The sequence below is a fragment of the Schistosoma mansoni genome, chromosome 1 (genome assembly GCF_000237925.1).
Source record: "Schistosoma mansoni strain Puerto Rico chromosome 1, complete genome".
Lineage (NCBI taxonomy): Eukaryota > Metazoa > Platyhelminthes > Trematoda > Strigeidida > Schistosomatidae > Schistosoma > Schistosoma mansoni.
This window is the reverse complement of record NC_031495.1, coordinates 14,131,937-14,156,478: the sequence shown is the minus strand read 5'-3', so window position 1 is coordinate 14,156,478 and position 24,542 is coordinate 14,131,937. Positions and strand designations below refer to the sequence as shown.

General features: G+C 37.8%; 1 protein-coding gene and 1 non-coding gene across 2 annotated transcripts; one reads left to right on the top strand and one right to left on the bottom strand.

Moving 5' to 3' along the window:
* Window positions 1–1,399: 1,399 nt before the first annotated feature.
* Window positions 1,400–17,860, top strand: Smp_035410 (putative mitochondrial ribosomal protein L24; the record flags this gene model as incomplete). Its single annotated transcript, XM_018793345.1, has 5 exons — window positions 1,400–1,468; window positions 9,442–9,582; window positions 13,077–13,298; window positions 14,611–14,742; window positions 17,377–17,860. 5 exons carry the CDS (start codon window positions 1,400–1,402, stop codon window positions 17,677–17,679), a joined length of 867 nt encoding a protein of 288 aa, XP_018647867.1. The 3' UTR covers window positions 17,680–17,860.
* Window positions 17,861–21,047: 3,187 nt separating this feature from the next.
* Smp_tRNA_00440_Sup_TTA.1.1 lies at window positions 21,048–21,114 on the bottom strand. The gene has a single exon. It is a non-coding gene (tRNA).
* Window positions 21,115–24,542: the final 3,428 nt, after the last annotated feature.

The following is a 24,542-nucleotide window of genomic DNA, read 5'->3' as shown; positions in this document are numbered from 1 at the left end:
GATGGTATTAGCCTTTATGACATACTTACTTTCCTCTTAATAGATAGACGTTACTGTAAAACTGGAACTTATGAATGAAGTGGAGTTAGGGGAACTTCTCAATTTTGGTGCCGAGGCATTGTTACGTTTGTGACACATTTCGTCCAGTACGTGAAAACAATATTAACTTGGCATTATTAAAACTGGGCCACAAATTAAATGCATGAAGACATTTTTACTTTTCATTTGGAACGAGTGGTTCGACAAAATTGGTAAATGTTGAATTTGAAAACACTCACCAAATACACGTAAGTTGAGTATATCTCCATTTCCTAATACACTCGACTAATTGCTCCTTCTCTGCATATGGTTAAATTCTGAGAGGCTAAATGAGAAAAGGATGTAGAGTAACAGTTTATTTAATGACGTCCTTGGTTGTCTTGGGCAAAGTACAAATGGAGGTTGAGTAATGTAAAAAAAGGGGGATTTCTTATATAGTTGAGTTGCTTTCGAGCAACTAAAGTTCGAGAGAAGGAACAAACAACAGTAGCTGTCCCTGATGTCGGTTCATCAGTTGTGTAACACAGAAGTGACCTGTTGTGGTAGCCCCTGCGACACAGTTGCATCCAGTAATCCCAACTTCTCAAGCCTTTTGGACAATAATTACAGAGAGACGACGTTAAATTATTCTCTCATTCAATTTAGAATTAACGAATTTGAGACAGGTCACACTGTAAGATCCAAACCTAGTTTCCAACTAGGTTTGATTTGTTGAATAACTGACGAGTAAAATTAGAGACGCAACCCCCAATCGAAATCAGAACAAGGTGTTTTGGGGGTAATAACGGTTCTAAATTTCATCATATATACAAATGTACAAACTTACCTGGACAAATATTACCACCCAGTTATTCAACCGACAATTGATACCAAAATATTCAATCTAAATTACAATGAATAGCAAAGTGGTAAGAAATATACGAAAATTACCGAAAACACCAAAAGGTGAGTGTTATTCTACCCCTTCTGGATAGATCAAGTAAGATTCCGTTTGAGCGGCTGTTTTATAACACAAAGTGTTTCAATATCTGGGAAAGCGCTCCAAATTACAACCAAAATGCACGATCCCAGTCAAAATCAAACCGCACAATCAAAGATCAAGCAGTCAATATGGCAGCCGCCATAATAATATCAGTTAAAACAAACTAAATAAAGTTCAGTAAGGAACATAGAGACTCAATAAAAACGATAAGAAAACCAAGAAAATTAAACGTTACAGACTTAACTAACATCAAAAAAAGTTAGCAATATATACAAATAAAGAAACCACAAGGAAGAAATCACAAATGTATGCGTGGAGGGATTTTCACTTTCAAAATGGATCTAACACCCAGCGAAATCTCAAACTACGAAAGAAGATATGGATTGCCTCATCATGAAAACTATGATGGAGTTGGCATTACACTCAAAAGCTGATTACACATTGGAAGTATACTCTATCAAAGCAATTTTTTAACATAACCTAGGCATACCAAATCCTTCTGATCTGAAAAGAGAGCGGACAGTAAATTGGTGTTGAATAACTCAAATTCGGTCTTTCATGTTGAATTGCGTGTCTCTATTGACGAAGTTCTACATCGCTTTCGAAAGCGTTTGTAAATCGCCAACTTTTGTGAGCTACGTCGATGATTTAGGACTCACCCCAGTTGGACAAGAGTAGCCTGACCCAGCCTCCGCCGAAACAACACCTTATGGTTAATACCCCATGTCGGTTACCCTTCCGTTGTATCCAGGTAGTATGCTTACCTTGATGACTGCACAGATCAAACGTGATGTTGTGACAGAAATGTATTAGTAAGAATGGTATAAGAACACAATGTGACCACTACTTCATGGGCCAGTCCATGATGTGGAATTATTTGTTGCACGTTGTTTGTCCTTGACCTTGACGATGATCTGCTAAACAAAAGTATTCAATAGTGTGGGCAGTAGACAAGTGGAGACCGTACCTGTTAGGTAGACGATTTCACATCGAGACTGACCATAACTCCCTGCAGTGGCTAAAAACAGAAAGAGACCCCCGCGCGAAGTTGGCGCGATGGATGATAAGTTTGCAGGAGTATGACCTCAGTATCGGCCATGTTCCAGGGAAGGAAAATGTAATGGCGGACTACCTGTCAAGACCAGACATGGAAGCCGAGCTTCCATTGACAACATACGCAGTAAATAGAATAGAGGCAGACCCACTAGAACTCGTCTGGCAGCAGAAATCTGACCCTAAACTTCGAGAGGTAATCAGGGTGATAAAAGAGGAAGCAGACGTTGACAGACAAACGATGGACATGGAGGTAATAATGTTGCTTCGGCAAAGGGAAAGACTGAGATTGAACACATATGGAGCCCTGGTCTGGCAGGACGATGACAAAAATTGGGTGGCTGTGATCTTAAAAGACTGGCGACGTAAGATGATACATGAGTGTCACAAGGTAGCGCATACAGGTACCGCAGGAACGGCGGATTTACTACGGCAAAGTGCATACTGGCCAGGCATGAGAGACTATGTGGCCCAATATGTGTTAACTTGTCAGCAGTGTCAATTAATGAAAAGCGATCGATACACGCAACCGCAATTGCAGTCAGTCCCAGTAACCGCAGTCGATGATCTATGGTCAGTGGATGTGATGGGACCCTTTTCCACAGACGGTTAGCGGCAACCGATAGCTGCTAGTAATGACGGAACATGCTACACGGTGGGTAGACGCCGTAACGATTGCAGACCAGTGACCGAAATAATAATCCGGCATATTGTAGCGTGTCACAGAATAGCGAAGATGATGTTTACCAACCAGGGTCCCTGTTTCGAAAGTGACGATTTTAAGGACCGTCTAAAGCAGTTTGTCACCAAGAGGATACGAACTACACTGTATCACCCTCAGACGAATGAGCTCACAGAAAGGAACAAACGAAAGTTAAAGGAATGGCTAGCTTCTAAAGGAGGGCATCGGGAGAAAGGGTTGCCACTAATTTTGCTGGCGCATCGTGGTTCCATACAAGGAACAGCCGGGAAATCACCTTTCTTACTTATGTATGGTAGACAGACACGACATTCAATGCATAATAAGACATGGCCATAACAACAGAAGTGGACGACAACAATCTTAGGAAAAGAGAGGAGGGAGGCAATAGATAACGTAGAAAAGAAACAAATATCAGACACAAAGAAGGCGGAACAGCAGTGAAGAACGTGGGAGCCTTTTACCATGGGGTACCTGGCAAAGTGTAGAGAACGGAAAGGTAACATAGAAGGGGGACCAGGGTCAGGAAAGTTGATTCCAAAATGGGAAAGACCATATATTATCACGGATGGGCGTGGCTCGGTTTACACGTTCCGGAGAGAAGACAAGCAGAAGCGTGTAAATGCCAGTCGACTGCAGACATGGTTTCATAAGCATCATGAGTACGAGTCACGAACAGCACCAAAGAATATAGGGGTACGGCGATCGAAAAGTTTGCAAGAACAGCTAATTAAAAGGGAGGGGCGAGTGTGGTGTGAGCTACTTATATCGACATAAGTAGTATATATCGTGAGTGAGGAGTGGAATATCTGGCAGCAGAGGATTGGGAAGATCGAGAAGAGGTGAACAAAAATAGAAAGCAATTGGTGTGGAAATCCAGGAACAATAAAGCCCGAGACAATTAATGAACACTTTGGAAATAGAGTATCAGAGTATGGTTTTTGTATTTTTTTCAAGTAAATTTGTAATTTGTGATAAATACGTAGCCAGTTGTCCTCACCTGTGTTCTCATTCAATACAGTAGTAAACACCACTGCTGATGAACTTTGGTTGGACACTTGTGCACGTTCGCAGGACACTTCTGATGCTGCTCAGTAAGTCCGAAACAAGAACTCGAAAATTATTCAAAATCCGATCAGCATCTCTGATGCCAGTGGAAGGTGTTACAGTTGAAGGAATCTCACTAGAATTAATTTCTCTCTATCAATTCTACATAAATCACTGTCAAAGTCAGTCGCCTCTAATCGTGCTTTCATTAGCAAACTCACTAAACGAATTAAGGTTATGTTTTATCATGAAAGCTGTTCGTGATTTATTCCACCGTCTGTTATAAGCAGATCTATGACAGCCAAGGACGCTTGACAAGTTAACAGTTGCCCTACGTCTACGAGCTCTCTCAATGACTTTGCGTGAACTTATCTTAGAGGACTAACAAGTTAGTCAGTTATGAGGAACTAAAAAAACAAAGAGCACGTCACTCAGTTGCATCGCGTAAGCTATTTGTGATGGCCACCTAGCATATCGGAATAATTTAGCTAAACAAACGAAAAAGTAAGTATATATGCATCAAATAAAAATGCCTGTATCCGTATTTCACTGACAGTGTTAATCATAATATTCTTCAATGTAGTTTAACCGTGCGTTATTTTGGAGATGCTTTGGAAAATACAAGTACGGGATGCGGTTTATTCAAATGTAGTACGTTACTTACAATTGTCTCCAAATTTCCCCCAAATACACGACTGAAGGAGGAAAGACCGATATTTCCTTTTAATTTACGCTTTCGTCCGCTTTCTTCCCCTTTATTGGTATTTGGGAAGGCCTTGGTGAAAATTCGGCTGTTTCGAGTTCACTTTGACATCACTCGAATGCCGCCCACTACTCACATTCACCCACATGAACAACCAACTGTCGAGTCAAGGTTAGCGTACGTGCCACACACTATCCAACATTCATACAACGAACGTATACGAGCTGACGTATGCTTGGAGATAAACTAAACGTTGTTAAATCATCTAAATGTGTCGGATTCGATATACACGGTTGTTTTTTCGTTTATCAAGACATCGAACTGTAAACATTTTGCTATGACTATCATGGAGGGTATGACATTTGCTATGTTGTTATTTTCAAATGGTTGTGGACGGGATAGAAGAAACTGTCGCTTAACGGGCTTCCGTGTCTAGTAGCAGTGGTTCATCTATATCTCCAGGCAGGAACCAAGGTATATTAACGATAATTTCCGGTGGTTCCAAGTGCGTGTGTCAATATAAATCCAGTTCAATAACGGGGGTCCAATTCTAATTCCATTTGTTTCAGTTCATTTGTCTTCTCTGTCTCATCATAATTTGGTTGTTTATTACTGCTGTATACGCCAGTTCAATTACTAAAATATATATCCAAGAACATGTGCATTGTAGTTCTTAATTCATTTATCCTCGGTCATCAAGTATAAATATGGCAAACACAACAACTACTCAGGCCTGCTTAAAAGCTATTATTCCATATGGTTTTTGTTTCTCCAAGTTTAAATGCTGGTAGTAAACATAAAACAGGGAATGACAGCTTTTTCTATGTTTAATTTCATAGTTTTTATAGGTAGAACTTCATATTTGTCCTTATGTTTTTTTACGTCGTATATATTTTAATGTCTTCGGATTTAGACATTTTAGTCATTGTGTACTAATGCCTGTTCGCCAACGCAGTGCATAACATGGTTTCTATAAACCGTTTTAAACCTATTCTGTTTTTTTCTGTTTTACCAATGTACACCTCGTACATTCCAAGTAGCTCTCGAATTTATACTTTGTCGTCTGTATTTGAAATATAAAGCTCTCAAAAAATCCAGTTTTAACAGTGATTGCTGCTTGTTTTTTTGTAATAATACTGTATGCATCTTGTGTCATAAAATCAAGATGTTCTTTTGCTCTTCAAGACATTTTAACTAGATAAACACTCGATAGTCCAACTCTGAAACTGAATATAATAGTATTAAGTTTTCCAGTTGTAAATTTTGATAGTTCTACCACTTTCTCGATGACTTACGCTTGTTTTCATTGGCTTCCTCTTTGCTGTTATTTATTGATCATTATTTTAATTGCACATCATTGTTTAGTATTACCCGACCTCTTAGCAGTGGTCTTGCAGGGCACTAATGGAAATTACTTCAGCAGTTCTGATTTTGATGTCCTATTCAAAGATTGGCTTGCTTAATTTATGATTCCCGATTCAAGTAGGACTCTGAAATTAAGTCAGCGTATGGTAAACTGTCATCAGAATTGTTAAATTCAAGTAGTTTGTCATGATGTTCACTCTACATTTCTCACTAACTGCCATATGGGTCTTTTTAGAGACGACGCCTTAATCTTCAGACTGATCTGCTAGAAGATTCACTTGTCGAGTACTTATATGACATTGTTTTATACGGTAAAGACCTTGATGAGCGTGCCGGCTTCTTATCGCTCTACGCAAAAGCTCAAGGGTGTTTGAAATGCACTTCTTTGCCTCTAAGTACACTTGGTTGATTTTTGAATATCATATTGTAATACCTAAACTAATGGTAAGAAGTAAAGTCGTTGAGCCCCCATCGAAGTTGGGAACTGTCTCTAAATTTCCATCAACCCTGGTGTACTAGTGTCTAGCAGCCCCCAAATGCCCTAGTACGGCCGAGAGTGGGAAGAGTCCGCTCTCCCTCTCGAAGTGCTCTCATATGGCCACACATATATAGCCTCTGCCAGGGAAGTTCTACTCACTGCCTTCTCGTGGCGGGGGTGTTGTTTACGAAGTTGAGAGGACAGAAAGCGAATGTCCGACGCTTTAACTGGGTTGGTTAACACGGAGAGTACAAATTAGTGAAGTAAAAAACAAAGAGAGGGTGTAAGGAATTTAGAACCTCGGAATTCGAGGAAACAAAAAGAATGGTTTCACGTGAGCCATTGCAAACGATTATGAGCCATGTCACTCAAAGTTCTTAAGTATTGGTCACTATAATTACACGGACCCCAACCAGGTAGTCTATACCTGCTAATATGGCTGAGTCCAGTTGTCAGTGACTTCATTGACTGATGCCATGTTTTGTTTTGGCTGCCCTTAGCTTTCATCCAGCCTACTCCCGCACCAGAAAAAACATCGCCCGTTGAGACAGACGGTGGTTGGGTATATGTGACATATGTTCGAACCACCTTAGTTGATGAAGACTTACAACCCCATCAATCGATTTCCCATCCTTGTACCTAGTACTTTATTCCCACTCAGATATTGCTCACTCCGTAGTCCCGAAGCACACGAGAAGTGCTTCGTAGACACCTATGATTGGATACCAGTAACCTATGAATATCCTCTATTCTTAATGGTCATGTTTCCCATCCAGAAAGTAGGACGGAGCGAACTGCTGCTCAGTAAAGTCGCCCTTTGGTTAGAAGATAGATATCTCACCTGCACTATAATTGACTCAAGTTGGCAAAAGCCATTCGAGCCTTCATAATACATGTCGAGATTTCGTCAGACACCAAACCATCAGTACTGATGAGACGATGCGTTCAGCTACTTCACTCTCTATTATTAATTCAGGTGATAACCCAAGCCAATTGCGAAACATCCCAAACATACTTGCATTGTTGCTTAAGGTGGTGACAAGAGTGCATTTATCAACGTTTCACAAAACAGAACTATATCATCATGGTATTCTGAGTCAACAAGTTAATTTCCTGGTAGAAGATCAATTCCTAAAAGTGTTATCTCTAAAGGCATGTTTATGAACAAGTTAAATAAAAGTGGAGAAAGCGGATCACACCACTTGAAGTACCCAACTCCACTGACGCTTCGCTGTACGCTCTGAATCCACCAGTAATGTTCGAGTAGAGGGCCTGTACAAGATTAGTGTACTTCTCTAGTATGCCTTTCAATGATAGACTGCCACAGAACGTCCCAATCAATGGGGTCGAACGCCACCTTAATGTCAAGGAATACAACCGTAGAAGGAAGTCGAAAAGTATGTCTATGTCCCAGAACCTATCGAAAGGTAAATATTTGATCTATACATCCATGTCTAGGTCTGAAACCAGCCTGGTTTTCTCGGGTTAGCTCTTCACGAGCTCTAGTGAGACGTCGCAGTATTATTGAGGCCAATATTTTAGTCACTGTATTAGTTAAACAGAAGGCTCTGTTATTGTCGCAAGAGGGTTTTTGTTCTTTTTTATAAACTGGGACGATCAGCGATCGAGACCAGTCAGATGGGATTACATTCAGTTCCCAGATGCTAGCTGAGATTTAACAGGAATGCTAAATATTGGAGTAAACATTGTTATGTCTTTTCCCAATTGGTAGAAGTAGTCTCTTTAATAGCATTAAAGTAAAGTTTGTTTGCACTATTTGCAGTTCTATACTTTTATGGTGTAATTTCACTGCACATGTGTTTCAGTCAGTGTACTTCGGTCAGCAAAAAATCACTTGATACGGGACATAAACGTCTGTTAGCTTGAGAGAATAATTATTGTATTTATTTTATAAGTGGAATAATGTGAACCGGAGGGACTCATTGTTGTTTACTTTACAGTTGCCCAGTATCTTGGCGTATCCGAAGGATCCGGAATTTTGATTAAGTATATTCTAAGTGAACACTCGTGTTAAATTGATGAATTGTATGGATATACTTGATATATAAGCACTCTATTTTACGTTTATACTGCCACTATCATTTTCACAATCCAACTAAGTCTCAGATTGGTATATCACTTTATTCTACAAATATGTAGAATAATGTTATAAAGGAGAATTAGAACGTGTACTTATTACTTCGGTAATGATAACCAACTAATTAATACAATTATGGCTAAACTGTCACGATTAATTTTTGCTTAACACCCTCCACGGAAATCTTTTATAATTTATAACAAGTAAATATCTAGTCGCTAAACTTTCGAAGTGAAGATATAAATTGTTGTAGCTCAATGCACCTGACACGCATAGCATTCACTGAAGCGAGCTCTCAATCGCCTGTTCCCTGTAAAATTACTGGTTTGTGAACAGGTGTGCATCTAAATGACTTATTGGTTTACTGGCTTGCCTCCCCATTTCATGATGGTGTGTAGAACTGAACAAGCCATAGAAAGTGTCTTCTTTCTTGCCTTATCTTTCGAATTGGATTAATAAACATCAATGATTCTTCAACATTAACGCTGTCTCTCATTTTACGATGAAACTTTCTGGATATCAGGAAGTATTGCAGATATGATCTCAGTTTGGGCAACCGGGCAGTATCACAGCCGACACACAAATCAAGTGACTTGTGTGGCGCATATGTATTTTGTGCCCCCTTTATACCAACATTTATGTGTTCAAATAAATAATATATCGTGATTTCTGTATCTGTGGATCCATCTTTACAACATTATTGAGAGTTTATAGGATTACCTAGGAAATTAATTTTTTTCGTTTCACTTTAAGTTGCTTTTGAGTTTAGTTATTACATTAACTTGTTCCTGTTCTTGTATGAGAGTAGCAATGTCGAAGCGCCACTTCGACGTCCAGTACCGTCGTGTTTACTACTAAATACGGGTTGCGGCATTTACATATTTGCAAACTAAAGGTTAGGATTATATTATATAATCTCTTTAGTATAAAATCGTTTACACATCCTAACTCTATTCTTTTCTTTACCTTCATAAAGAATCCTCTCCAGAAATTTAATTATTGGCCGCGTTATGTAGCCCGCTTAATCAGGTTCCGTCCTGTTTATCGAAAAGAACTTTTAGGTTGGAGTTTTGAAACGGATCATAGGTTTCAACAACCCGATTCTCTACCAAATGAAGTATGTATTCATTTATTGCTGAAGAAAATTTATTGAGTTAACTTTTGGGAATTAACAGTGTTCACTTCCATCATACTGCCTGGCTCTGTGTCCTGGCATTATTTTATTGTTGAATTTTTGTGGTACCGTTACTGAACTGAATGTTTCAGTATTACAGTACATTGTGTCGTGTATAGCATAGTTGGGTTCAACTAATAGAGAGCCTATGATATACATTCAATGCTATTGAATACTCGTTATCTTGTCCTATCTGGGAACTTAATTAAAATCTTCCCTTATTGTTTATAACACAAAATTATGTTGTACAATGGTGCGCTGGGCACTAAAACCGAAGTGATTGTAAAGTGAGTATATGATTCAAATATGTGCGTAGCCAAAAAACACGAAATTAGGTGTTTATATGAAACAAGAAACAATTTGAAGTACTTTAGTTCATCTAAAACGTTAAGGCACACCATATCACTTGAAAATATTGAACTAACTTGAAAATACACTTAGTATTGTTTGTTTGAATCTTCCCATTGATGTTTAGGACTGAAACTGGTCAGTCTCTAATTGGCATATGTGCATACAAACAAACAATACTAAGTGTATTTTCAAGTTAGTTCAATATTTTCAAGTGAATTTAAACTTCACCCCATTGCACAAACAAGTGGCTATCCGGACTCAGTATCTGAGTGGATAACGCGATGGCGTTTGAAGCGAAAGGTATTGGGTTCGAGTCCCAGAGTGAACATCAACTCTGAGATGCAGGCACATCCAGCTGACGAGTCCCTAATAGGACGAAACGCACGTCCTGGATTCCACTGCTAGCCACTATCCATCTTTGCTCACAATAACTTAAAAATACTTTTTCCAACTAAGACTAAAGGTTGGTAGCTGAGGCATTTCTATTTCGAATCCCAGCATGTTCGTTAAGAGGATTGTATATAGAGGAGTTTATATGTAACTCCATCGAAATCGCTACAGGTATGTATTATACTCTACACTAAACCTTTGATTAATTCATACTCATCCATGTTTACACTTATACATCAAAAAGTATTTCACATTTGACAGAACAATAGCGTTCTTATACTCATTTGTATGTATATTCAATGGGAGTTTGATCTAATTTGTTCCCGTCACTTTTTAGTGTTAATCCTGTGAAGCTGTTCCTACTAGGCCATAACATTATATGCATATTACAATTCTTTATACAGATATACATATAATTTCATATTACTTACTCATTATAGAATTAAAAATATGTTCTACGCATTGTAAACAAATTACCCCTTTCTGTTGTGACTTTAAGGCCGGCTTATTATCAAGTGACTTACTCGCCAATCTTAATACGGCTTATTCAATCTTAGTACTGTGTTAAACCAATGACGTTCGATCGGTATGTGCAGCCTAGCGTCCTTATTGGTCCTTTATCTGCCTAGCCCTTCCAGTTGAGTCCAGAACGCCAATAACTGCTCCCATTATGCGAATCATTTATTTCAAACATACTTGGTTTATATACCAACCAAACAGACCTCGTCACGCCATAAAATAGGAAATAACATTTATACAAGATGAAGCCGAAAGTTGTGTGTGAACGTAGGAGACGGTAATTAACAAGCTGAACATAATTTAAGAACAGTAAATCGTATAATAATAATCTATAGGTCAAAATGAAGCTTATAATATGATGAATATAGATATACACGATCTAATTACTCAAACGTTAAACAATAAGACTTTATATAGAATAATAGTCTATTAATAGGTCCCGAAAAATAACCGTACTTATGTCTTCACTAGGATATAACATTATGGTACTAGATTAAGCAGTGTAAGGAGTAATAATAAAATATTTTGTTTGCGCAAATAAAAAGCCTTGTGAACTTAATTAGTTAGTAACGGGTTATGATGTGGTTGTAGTTAGATAATTAAAACGTTTTTGTTTGAATAATTTAGGTAATAAAGAGGTTATTTATATTTCATTATCTAGTATTATAACTTTTCTATTTCACTATGCTTATTCATTGCTAATATGTCCTCATGAAATTAATATTTAGAAATATATATATATATATATATATATATATATATATATACGACTGTACAGCTTCATAATAAATTCGTTGAAAAGAAATCCTTTCTCTGAACTTTGTGTTTTCAGTGTTTAATTGGGTAATCAATATGCCCAACTACTTCATATGACGTACAAAATGCTTCTCGTAGATTTCCAAAGATAGCGATAGTCAAATATAGAAAATCATACTTTCGAAATTCAAAATCTTATTATCCACTCCCGTAATCATCAATCTTAATAATCAGCTGTTTGATTCACTAGTAATCTGTGTAGTACTTGTATCAAAATATGGTATTCAAAACAGCAGATGCAAAGCGTCATCTTTTTTACATTCGGTTCTTGGTGGTAACCTTTCAGAAATAGTCGAGACGTTAGTGTATCTGAATAGTTTTGGGATTGTCGGTAGAGGTATGATAGATGAGATCGACCCAAGTATGTCAAAAATTGAGATGGTTATTGTAATATGAGCCACCTTTAGCTCTATCGTGATGTTAGTTTGCGTGTAATAGGTTGGTTGAACAATGCGTTGGTAAGAGGAGTTGTGTTCTACTTTTGTGAAACCTTTTTTTCCTGAGCTAAGGATGTTTCATAACTTTCTGTGTCTGCCCATCGTTGTCTTCGAAGGATTGCTGACATCCAGTGGTAGCACCATGTTATTAATGGTGAGGTCTATTGGTGTGTATTTGAGCATAGCAACGATAATTCAATTCGTGTCATCTTGAAACACTGACTTTGCTGGCTAGGATATCTTCCAAAAATGTTATCCCAACAGCTTTCACATCACTCATTATTTGGCAATCTTGAGTTGGAAACGCTGATAAGTAAGCTTGTTGTATGTGGCTATGTTGACAAGGACAACTGCATTTGATTGGTATTTGTCAGTTTTCCATGACTTCTGGCTGGGGTCTTAGATATTGTGCAACAGCCTGGTTTAAGACATCATCAGACATGGGTCAAAATAGGAGCGCAGGATGATCCTGTTGTAATCGTCCATTACAGTTTTTTAAAAGTTAGATAAATGTTTTTAACTGAAAGATATATTGCTTAGGTATATTCTTACGTTAAATGTAAGAACCGGCCTTGTCCATTTATTTATATGTTGTATAACCGTACCTTGTATTTCTTTATAATATTATCATTTTATTTATGTGGTGCATTTTTAAAGTGCTCTGTTGCACCATAATTTACACATAATGCCAAAAGCGTTTAGCAACTTTTCATGAAATATTTCCCATTTCAGTCCCTGTGTACCACCGTCGTGTGCTTAGATAGGTTCATATCACTTATAGTCCCAACTAATAGATCCTTAATCCGTTGATCCTAGTAGTGAAATACGCCAACCAAGGATTTGTGGCCTATTTTTAACTTTCTTATTTGGAGTGAATACTTTTTACAGACTAGATAATTTTCTCATGACTCAAATTACTTTTAGAAAAGAGAGGAGAAATTTCTACCAGTTTGGAATTTTTCTGAGAAACCTCCTTGGAACATTGCCAACCGCCTGTCCGAATTCCCATATCCTAATACAACTTGGTGCGTTATTCATCCGGATGGTCACAAAGAAGCACGAAAATTACGACCTATGCTACCTGAAGACCAATTGATTTTCAAAGGTGATCGTGTTCAAATACTTTGTGGCCCGGATAAAGGAAGAGTAAGTTTCTCTCTTTCTCGTTCACTATTAACTTCACTCACAAAAAAATAAAAAGTGGTTCAGATTGCTACTTATGATTTAAAGAAACAGGCACGTGTAAAATCTGTTAATCGTAAACCACAATCGTCTTCTGACAACAGAATTCTTATTAACTGTATGATAGAAATTGACTAAGACTCAAGACCTATATTGCTAACACCCAATATATTTCCCTAATTTACTCCTGGAATAATTTTTACGTTATGCTCTAGAATGAAAATAACCTAATTATTCATAGCTTTCTTCAAATTTCGGTTGGAGTGCATATAAAGGCAAAATCATTGATAATCATTATGATATGGAGTCATGTTTATTTTCTTCAACTCTCACTCGTATTAGTCTCATTGAAGTCCATTTTTTATCCAAGATATTTTGACGGCAATAAAATATTTCACATGTAAGGCATATTTCTGCAGCCAGTCCTTTATCTCTTTTAGTAAACCTATGATATTGCTTTTAAGTCTTCTTTGAATTGATATATATGAAGTGTGCTTGTTGATTGAACTGTACACGTTGATTGTTGAATGCTTTTAGCATTGTCAATAGTTTCTGAATTACTTGTAGACTGAAATTGTTTTAATTTTAAGAACCTTTGTTGTACAAATCCGAACTGTTCTACAATAATCACTTCAGGCAATAATTAAGTATTTGTAGCAGCTTTCTTCCATTTGTGCACTAATCGATTTTTTAAAATGTATATGTGCAAAGGTTTCCATCTTGTTTTTACCTAATTTTAATTATAGAGAAATGTCATTCCCACTCACTATTGTCTACTACAGTTTACTGTCATTTTGACATTGATTATTTGTGATACTGTTGATATTTTCTCAGTATGTTTACAACGTCCTAGGTATGTTATTTGAAGGATAAAATTTGGATTTTTCTCCTGATGAGATGGCATCAGATTGGTGGAGACACTTTAATTACTGGAGTCTACTACGTCTATCACATCGAAATTATTGTGGTTTGGGTGATTTGTTAATCAGCAGTTATTGGTTGGCTTATGTGTGAATGAGCACCTGACTAGTGAGAAACCTAGTATAAAACGCTGTTTCTGAAACTAACTTGAATTCCTATACATGCTGTACACATTAAACGTACCATCACTGACTGATACTCTACCCTTGAAAAACTCAGTGGTGTCGTTTGTGTTAGCATTAGTGAAACCCAGTGATTTAGTACTGTATTGGACATTAATTTTGTGAATTCGTTCTTTATTTTCAGTTATTATAATTCCTCTACTGATTCTTTGATCTTATAATCCCTTTTTCAGATTGGTATTGTTTCTTCAGTCGTAAAAATCAGACGCTTGGTCTATGTGGATGGACTTAATTACCGTTTAACAGCTTTTAGAAAGTATGATTCCTTAAAAAGAAGTGAGGATCCGTTAGATATTGATACCCAGGTGACTCTTGTTCTATTGATTGATTTATCCTTTAATTAATTTATTTGAACACAAACATTGGTACAAGGGGGCACGAGATACATATGCGCCACACAACAACAATGAGGTTGTGAAGACATAGAGAATGTAAAGTGCGTATAATGAAAAGAGAACAAGTACGAACAGAAATTAGTGCATAAGAGTGAAATAATAATAATAATAATAATAATAATAATAATAGAAAAAATAGTTCAGTGAGCAAAAACATAACCGGAGAGAATCCTTTCACTCAAAGAAGTTACGTTCACTTTTACGAAGAAAGTTACAAAAGGGTCTTCACTGGCTTCTATTCTGACCCATGTCTGATAACGTCTCTAGCCACTGTGTTGCATCATCTATAGGACCCCAACCAGGGAGTCGTGAAGGACCAACAGAAGTCAATCCTGTGCAACTTTCTTTCATACCACGACAACTTGTCACACACTGACCACCTTTCCTCTTTCTCACAACCAGACTAACATCACGAAGGCGCCAAAGATGGTCCAGATTGGTATAAGCCTCTTTGGTTTTCACGATACGTGAATTAGTCTCATCGCTCATGCTACCACTAGCACTTACGCAGCTACCCATATACACGAACTTCTCGACTAATCCTATCTCCTCACCATGCAGAGTGAATATAGGATTAGAATCCTGCCAGTCTTGTAGAAATACTTTCCACTTTGAGGGTGCAAAGCACATACCTTACCTATAGACACTGATTGCCAACTGATTAAGTGCGGATTGCATGGCTTGGACATTATCGCACAGTAAGACAATATCATCCTCATGCTCAAGGTCGAGAAGTCTTTCTCCAGGCAACAGATTCACACCGCCATTACCTGAAGAGGAATGGTGAGATTGGGCAACCCCGTCTAATCCCACTGCTTGGATGAAACAATGGAGAAAAGTGGTTGTATGCCCTCACTCTGCCTGAGGTGTCTGTACATAGGGTCTTTAAGATGGTAATGAACTTCCCAGGCACACCCTTCTTCAATAGACAACCCCAGAGAGCAGTCCTGTCCAACGAATCGAAGGCAGCCCTGATATCAAGAAACACTACGATTGTTGGCCTATGACAAGTATGGCGGTGTTCTAACATTTGGCGGAAGTTGAAGGTGTGGTCAATATATCCTCGACCAGAATGAAAAGCAGTCTGCTCCTCGCGAGTCAAGCTTTCTCGGGCTTTGAACAATCTACGAAGTATGACAGAAGCCAATAGTTTGGACGCAATCGGAAGTAAACTTAATCCCCTGATAGTTGTTGCATAAACGACGCGAACCATTCTTGAAGATAGGGACAATTATCGACTCATTCCATGATATTGGAACACTGTAATTGCCAGGTCTTTGCAAGCGACCCAGTCAGTTCCTTAACCAAAAGGTCACCACCATCTCTAAAAAGGGCCAGAGGTGAGTCATCTAGGTCTGGTGACTTGTGCACATCAGGAGTTGGAGTTCCTTGCGGACTTCCACTCCATTTGGTGGATCGGTCGTCACCGGCCATGGAAGGCAGAACAGTCTGATCGATGTTGCCCTACTCACTGCCTTCTCGCACCACGGGTGTTGTTTACGAAATTGAGAGGATGGAAAGCGAATGTCCGGCGCTCTAACCGGGTTGGTGCACATTGAGGGTCCACCTAGGGGAGTTGGAAAACCCTGATTCCAAACCAATGGTGCACATGGGCTCCAGTATCCTGAAGGAACAGATGACTTATGAATCAATCGTTGGTCACCTGTTATCATGGGACTACATCTTTCAACGTTGCTCCACCTTTAGGTCAAAGTCAACGGGTGTGCCCCCCCCCCGGGAAACCACCTGCTTCGGTTTGGGCACCTGGACAGTATCCCAGCCCTCACATAAATCGAATGATTTGTATGGTTCATATCCGTTTGGTGCCTCCTTGTACCTCACCACCCTCAGCCGTACCATGGTATTTTTGTGGGTAAAAGGAAATGCAATACTTGATATACTTTTCTTAGTAATTCACTTTATCTCAAATTATATAGTGCTGTTTCGTCAGATTTCTTAACTGTTCCCATATAATCCCTGTATTGTACATCGAAAGTCTGGAACTTTCTTACTGTGCCGCATTATGTGTCATTTTTTTCCTTGCGTTTTCAAATGATATAGTGGCCAGAATTTTCGCAATTTCCATAGAACATCTCCGGAAGTAAACTGTTGAGTGGATTGTCACTCTTTCATTACTTCTGTCATTAGACATATTCTCCTTTAGTTTTATTTTGTGTGGGCTATATCTTAATTCACTTCATTTATCAAGGTTCAATGTCTAAATAGGCGTGAAGACATTTTGGTAATTCACAGAAAATGCCTTACATTTATCTATAAATCTGATGGTAGTAACTGGCTGATTATCGCATATTTGACTAAAGCTGAAATATTCTTGAAAAAGACTATAATTGTCTTTGTAATTTCCACTGATCAGTCAACTACATAATCAAACTTTCTGTTCACAGTTGACCTATCATAACACGTGTGCATTCATGTAGGTAATGTTTAATGTTTCAGTATATTTAGGTTTATCTTATTGAATTGAATGGTCTTTGTGTTTTCTGCATAGTCTGTTTTCATTATTAATCTTTTACTTAACTTTAGGTTGCCCTTGTGGATCCATCAAATAATGAACCTTGCAAGTGCTCCTGGCGGTACACTGAAGAGGGTAATCGTGTCCGTGTTTCCCTACAGACAGGTCATGTAATTCCTCTACCAGCTGCAGCCAGATATCTAGATGACTTAACCGATCCTAAAACAGCTACTGTCAGTTCAAAAGATACTTGTGAACCAGCTGTTTGTAATGTATCTCTCAATTCCACATCAGCTGTCAGTTTCGAACAGAGCTTGTTCAAGGAGTTGAAGTTAAATGATTGTCTTAAGCAAACTCCCACATATTGGTATTGATTTTCGCCAATAAAAGCCCATGCTTTTTGAAAATGATTTAAAGTTCAGTTCGTCTGTCTATCCAATTCTTACCATCTTTTAAAGAGCTTTCAATTGAGTTATCTGGTTTCTAATACGTTTAATTTAGAAATTTGAAGTTGTATCTCCTTCATAATATAAAACAACCATCAATCACTTATATAAATGGTATGACTCCTACGTATACAGCATCTTTACCAGAGAATAAAAGGTATTTTTATCTGACACTAGATTATTTGAAAAAATGAAGTTCATGTACCTAACAAGGCAGTGTATCGAAGTAACTAGAAGTGCTATCAAATGCTGATAATTCCTGTTACCAACCAAAAAACACGTAGATTAGAGAAATATACTTGGACAGAGATTCAGAAGACTAGACATGGTGGCTCAAAGAGTATTTGAAGCTATGAAATATAATAGTCATCAAAATGGTGATAACTCCGAGGATTGGGGACGTCTACTGCATTGATATGCTATGATATAGATGAATTTGAGCTTGTAAGTAGACACTAAATCCGTATTAGAAAAGTGGGAAAGTGTCCTTCCACACGTTTTTAGCGTGAGCAGAGTTTAGTGTGACGGTGGGAGATGAGTATGTTGAGGCGCGATTTATGAGTATTTTTCAAAATGTGGTAATGATATCAGTCATTTGATAATTGCAGCTATTTATGGTTGAACACTCAGTAAAAAATAATCAGTAAGTTTTAAACTGGGAGAATTAAACACGGTGAGCATATGGATTAGCCTTCGATTAATTTTTGCGGTGTGATCCTAATAGCTCTGCTTTCTCCGCAAACGTATCAAGAGTAAGGTAAAATTTGACATTGAGGATGGATCGGAGCAAAATTATCACCTTCAAATGGATACAAACCTGACTTGGATCGTATACATAAGTATATTTCAATCTAATTAGAGGTTGTGTAGATTTTAAAATTTTATTGGGATCATTGTGATGATTTGAAGCATTTGAATTATAGTACAAACTAGGAATCCCAGAAATAACGCAATTTGAGCAAGAAGTATTAGATGAGCACGAACAAACGTATTGTATTTGGTTTTCTTGGCTATTTATTCTCTAAAGAAGTGACTTACACTGAGTCACGAAAGGTCAGAAAATCTAATTTTTCTACTCATTGGGATATTGCAAATATTTTATTTATTTAAAAGGAATCATTAGTTCATACAAACACCACAGGCAGTCACCAGCGGATGATGAGATATAATTATTCAATTCCGTGTATCTGTTGAAAATAGGTGCAAACTATTTCTTACTTTCTTGGTACTCTAAATGCCATGCACTGTCAGATAATTCTGAAGAATTTAGGTCTGACCTGTGTGCGGTCGTGGATGCAGACTTGTGAGGATTCACATCTTGGGACGTGAGAACGATCCGACTATTCCTGATTTCCTTGACTTAAGGTGGTTCGTAATCTCAAAGCGCAGTTTTATTTATTAGTTGCTTAATTTAGATCACAACAAGAAGGGACTCCATAACATTGTTTTAACACTCAACAAGCTTATTCTTATGTGGTCATTTCATCGAGAGGAACTGCTAAAAAATTAGTATGTTATTGTTGTACGCGCGATAAAATAACTAAAATTTGTATTGAACATAAGTGGTGCTACTGATGAGGCGGTAGTTTGTGTGGTGGTTCGTATCTAGCCCGGAAGTGCTAAGAAATTGTGTAAAGCAGTGTGATAAAGGGTGAATATAAAGGAGAATAACGAGTAAAAGTGGGCCGACGACTTGGTAAGTGCGCAGTATTATGAATTGTAGTCTTTGTGGTGAACCAAGAATGATATTAACTCAAAAATGATAATCAAGTTATTACGTCCAAAAATTAACCTCATAATGTATTAAGTAAAATGTACATACACAAAAAAGTCACGGGACGTTACTCGTGTTCGAGCTGCATTTGGTACAATAATCCACAATTATGGGTGATCAATAATCCCAATGAAGGTTGTTATAATTCCAGCGGTATAGCCAGACGTAGTATATAATGGAAATATCGCTGTGGTCTGTAAATGTAGATAACGAAAGTTTTTTTGGAGTTCAGTTATCGTAACAACAGGAAATTGAGAGCAAAAGATGTGTTTGTGAGCGATTATCAATGTGTTGTGCTAGTACAGTGTTAGTGTCAAACTAATGGCTAATATTTTAAACAACCTTGCTAGTTGCAGTGTTGAACACGTAGTAGGACGATGAGACAGTAGGTTATAGTAAACGTGACGCAATACGTTGCCGCTACGGTGGATCTATGATATTTCTTCAGGATGACAGCAACTTAAGTGATGTCACACTCCCTAGCCTGCTCCAGGATATTCACCATATGGAGTGGAGTCCGGCCGAAACACTCCTGATGGATATGATTGTAATGTTCCACTTAGAATTCATGTTCAGAGTTTACCTAAGTGTACTTATTATTATTCACAAACATCTTATGGGTACATAAGTGTTGTGAATAAAACATTTCGGGTTTCCTTGGAAATACAGTAATACACGGGTTTCAATAATGTTAGCATAACATTTACCATATTTAAAAAAAGGAAAAAGAAAAAAATGATTATAGTAGAATAATAATAAATCAGGTTCTGTGTAATTGAGAAGAATATTAAATTTATTTTGAAGAAGGAAAGGGAGAAAATAAGGGAATAGAAATGAAGGAAACGCGAAATACGTAAATAGTTTAATAAGCGTGTTTGTGAACACAAAACAAGGGTAAACGACTATGTATGTATCGCCAAATGAATAACAAAATGAAATGACAAAAAAGGATTATAAATAAATTAATAAGAATATAACCTATTACTGTGGTAAGATATGACGGTAGAATAAGTGTTTATGTAGTTAATGGTTAGGAGTGATGCTGTAAGAGTCTCAATTAGGTGCAAAGGATAACCAAATATTAATATATATAGTGAAAATAAAACGAGTCTGAGGAGTTGATTTGAGTATAACACAAGATATTGTCTTACCTACAAACTTCGGATACTTAACAATAATAATGGTTATTTAGAAAGAAAAGAAAACTTTTTTTTTAAAAAAAAAGAACACCTTGTAAGAGGGTTCCAGCATGATAATATCGACCTCTGAAGTAAACCATTAGTTTGTAAAAATATTTTTATTGCGCTTGGGTAAATACACGCAAATTTATGTAATAAGGTACCGAGTAAAACTTGAACTTAGTATAAAAAAGGTTAAATGAATCTGAGAAGTTAATTTATTTAATAGTGACATAAGTTAATTCAAGCAAAGATGGATAGTGGCTAGCAGTCGAACCCAGGACGCGCGTTTCGTCCTATTTGAGACTCGTCAGCTGGACGTACCTGCATCTCAGAGTTGATGTTCACTTTGGGACTCGAACCCAGTACTTTTCGCTTTAAACGCCATCGCGTTATCCACTCCGCCGCTGAGTCCATGCTTGTGAATTTAGGCTATATCGAGGCAATACGCACAGTATGCACATATGCCAATTAGAAACTGACCAGTTGCAGTCCTAAAACACATCAATGGGTAGATCCAAACAAACAATACTAAGTAAAATAAGATAATTTACTTTTAGTTATAGACTTTGGATATAAAGAGTGTCTAATGTGTCGAGGGACCAATCATAATAATTATCACAAATATGAACATAAGCAAACTTCAGATATTAAGATGAATAGAAAGAAAATAAAATAGTCGAGAAAAGTTTCAAAGGTTCCACTTTGTTTTCCAGTCAGTTAGATAGATGAAGGACCTTGTTTGTATAAATAATTGGTTAACACATTGATATTCAATAAGTGACACAATCCCTTTTTCGGAAAGATAATCATCGAGGAGAGTTCTGAACCGGATCTTAGTTTCACTGCAACGGAGGTTCTTTGTTCCACATGATTGAGTGGCGAATAATGAAAAGAATTCTGGCGTAAGTTTGTGTAGGTTCTCGGAATCGCTAGAATATTTTTCTTATTGCGCAGATTGTGGGACGGTATCATAGAGTATGAAGGGATGGATACCGAATAGTAAGAAATACCGTGAATAAGCCAGTAGATAAAGACAAAGTTTAATTAGATATGCCTGATCAGAGAGGTTCTAATTTGAGTTGTTGACATCTTTGATGATAATTCTTGTTGTCGGAATACCACAAAACAGCTTAAGTGAACCTTCTTTGAACACCGTCAATTTTAATCAAGTCATTATGCCTGCAATTACTGTACACTAAAATACTATATTCAAAAAGGGGTAAGACGCATTTTTGTATAATATATAATATATACTTACAATACAATAATATAATGATAATCTTGATTCAATATTATTGAAGTTTATCATTATGAATCCAATCAGCTTTCTAGCTTTGGATACTTGAGATCCATTGTGCTCGGAAAAGTTCAAACTGTTGCTATATCTCAAACCCAAGCCACGAACAGTGTTGAAAGGTTTCAGTGTATGTTTGTGTATAGCCAGATTTAGGTCAGGCAGCGGGTAATATGTATAAATCCACTTTTTTCAACATTAAGTGGCAAATTACACGAAACAGTCCATTCGTATAACTTGTTTATTTCTTCTTGCATTAACGCTGAAATATAGATTTTTTGATGGGAGAAAAGAATGAATAAACCACTTTTAGGTCATCGGAAAAAAGGATAGGTTTACTATACTGAAAAAGAGAACATACGTCATTGATAAAAAGGAGAACGAGTAGTGGGCCAATCACCCTTCCTCGTATAACCCCACAGGTTTAGAGTAGCAAGATCCAAAGCGGACTATTCGGCCACGTTCTGTTAAAAATGATTTGAGCTAAGATAAAAGGGGATTCCTTATGCCAAATGAAGAGAGTTTTAGAAGTTTGTGTGAGACACTGTCGAAAGCCTTACTAAAATCGAAGTACAGAATTATTACTGACTGACCAACATCTCTTCTCTGAGTAATTTGATCAAAATATTCCAGATGCGATGTGAAGCATGAGCGTTTAGTCATAAACCCGTGTTGGGATGAGCTAATCAGACTAGCCGATAATAACTGTTTGTGAATTATTTTTTCCATGGTTCTTGATAGCACGGATGTCAAATTAATTAGACTATAGTTAACAATATCACTACGTGATCCCGTTGTAGCTGTAAATAATTCCCCAAAATCAATAGCTCATTAAGTGTTCGACATTGGATGCTGACCATGTTGTTTAAGTGTACTTGTTTAACTGAAGGCTTTCGGTCATGCATCCGTACCAGATCACGTTGCAACACGGCGTGGGACACAGCTCCTACGTTACAATAGCCAGTTAAGAACGAAGTCTCTCGATATATTGGTAACGAATCAAATATATCTTTCCTGTCTCTTCTCGTCTGACTTCTGATTTCTATCTGACTGGGAACGATCGAATATAGAAGGTGCTACTGGTAGCTAGTTGTAAAACTAGAACATCTGTTGCATCATCATTGGTGAGCCCGACGTGATCTGGTACACCAAGCCATTATACTGTGAGTCTGTTCCATTTTGGAATATTATTATTCATTGTTATTCTTTATTTGAATTTTATATATTGTGATATACTTTTTTTTTGGGTACTTTTTTTTCGCGGATATATTTTAATTAGACATTGTTCATTATCTATATTACTATGACGGAACACTCTCCTAAGGTTCTTAAGTTTAAGTCTATTCCCCCTATTTCGATTCAGTTAACGCCATTTTGGCCCGACAATATCGAGTCCTGGTTCTGCTATGCAGAAGCCGATTTTTGCATGCACGGAATCACGGACTCGCGCACACGTTTCCTCGCGGTAGTTAAGGCGTTACCACGCGAGTTTAACAGGTACGTAACACCTAGTATGTTTACTAGTGATGTTCCTGAACCTTACGAAACGCTTAAGCTATCGATTTTAAAACGAGGAGACCTAACTGATCGACAACGGTTAGACCAACTCCTTAACAATATCGACTTGCAACATGGTTCTGCGACAGACATGTTGCTTAGAATGAGTAAAATCATCGGCCAACGAACTTTCGATGATGACCTATTTAGACAACTTTTCTTGTCTAAACTCCCTCAACAGGTGCAGGCAGTGCTTGTTTCATTTCAAAACAATGCCATAGATGAGCTAGCTGCATCTGCCGATCGAATCTTGGAAATCACCAAATTTGCTAAGGCTGAGGTTTTTTCCATCAAAGAAAAACCCCAATCGACCCCGACTGACATAGCCGAACTATGTCACACGCTTACAAGATATCTTAGAGTTCGTAATGACCGTAGTCGGTCAAAATCCTCACGTAGGAGCGTTTCACGTAAGAGATCTGTCTCTCGTGGTCCAGAGACAGACAACCCCGACTGGTGCTGGTATCACAACCAGTACGGTAAATTCTCTAGAAAATGCAGGAAGCCCTGCAATTACCCGAAGTCTAAGGCGACTGACACGAATAAGATTTCGGGAAACTTCCCAGCCGGCACGCGTTAACGGCAACCGTAGCCGGCAAACATAGCCGTCTGTTATACGTCACGGATGTGACTACGAAAGTTCGCTACCTCGTCGACGCCGGCGCAGAAGTTGGCGTTCTTCCCACGAACTCCAACGACAGACTTCACGAGTCTGTTTTAAGTTTACAGGCGGCAAACGGAAAACCGATCGCTACTTACGGTAAAAGGTACGTCTACTTTAACGTGGGTTTACGCAAACCCATCCACTGGATCTTCGTTGTCTCAGATGTCTCTATGCCAATCATTGGTATAGATCTGTTACAACACCACAATCTACTCATCGACACACGCTCAAGAAGGTTAATAGACGGAAACACTAAACTATCTGTTTGCATAACTCCTTGTTCTGGTTGCAGGTTATCCCCAGTCACGATTAAGCACACCA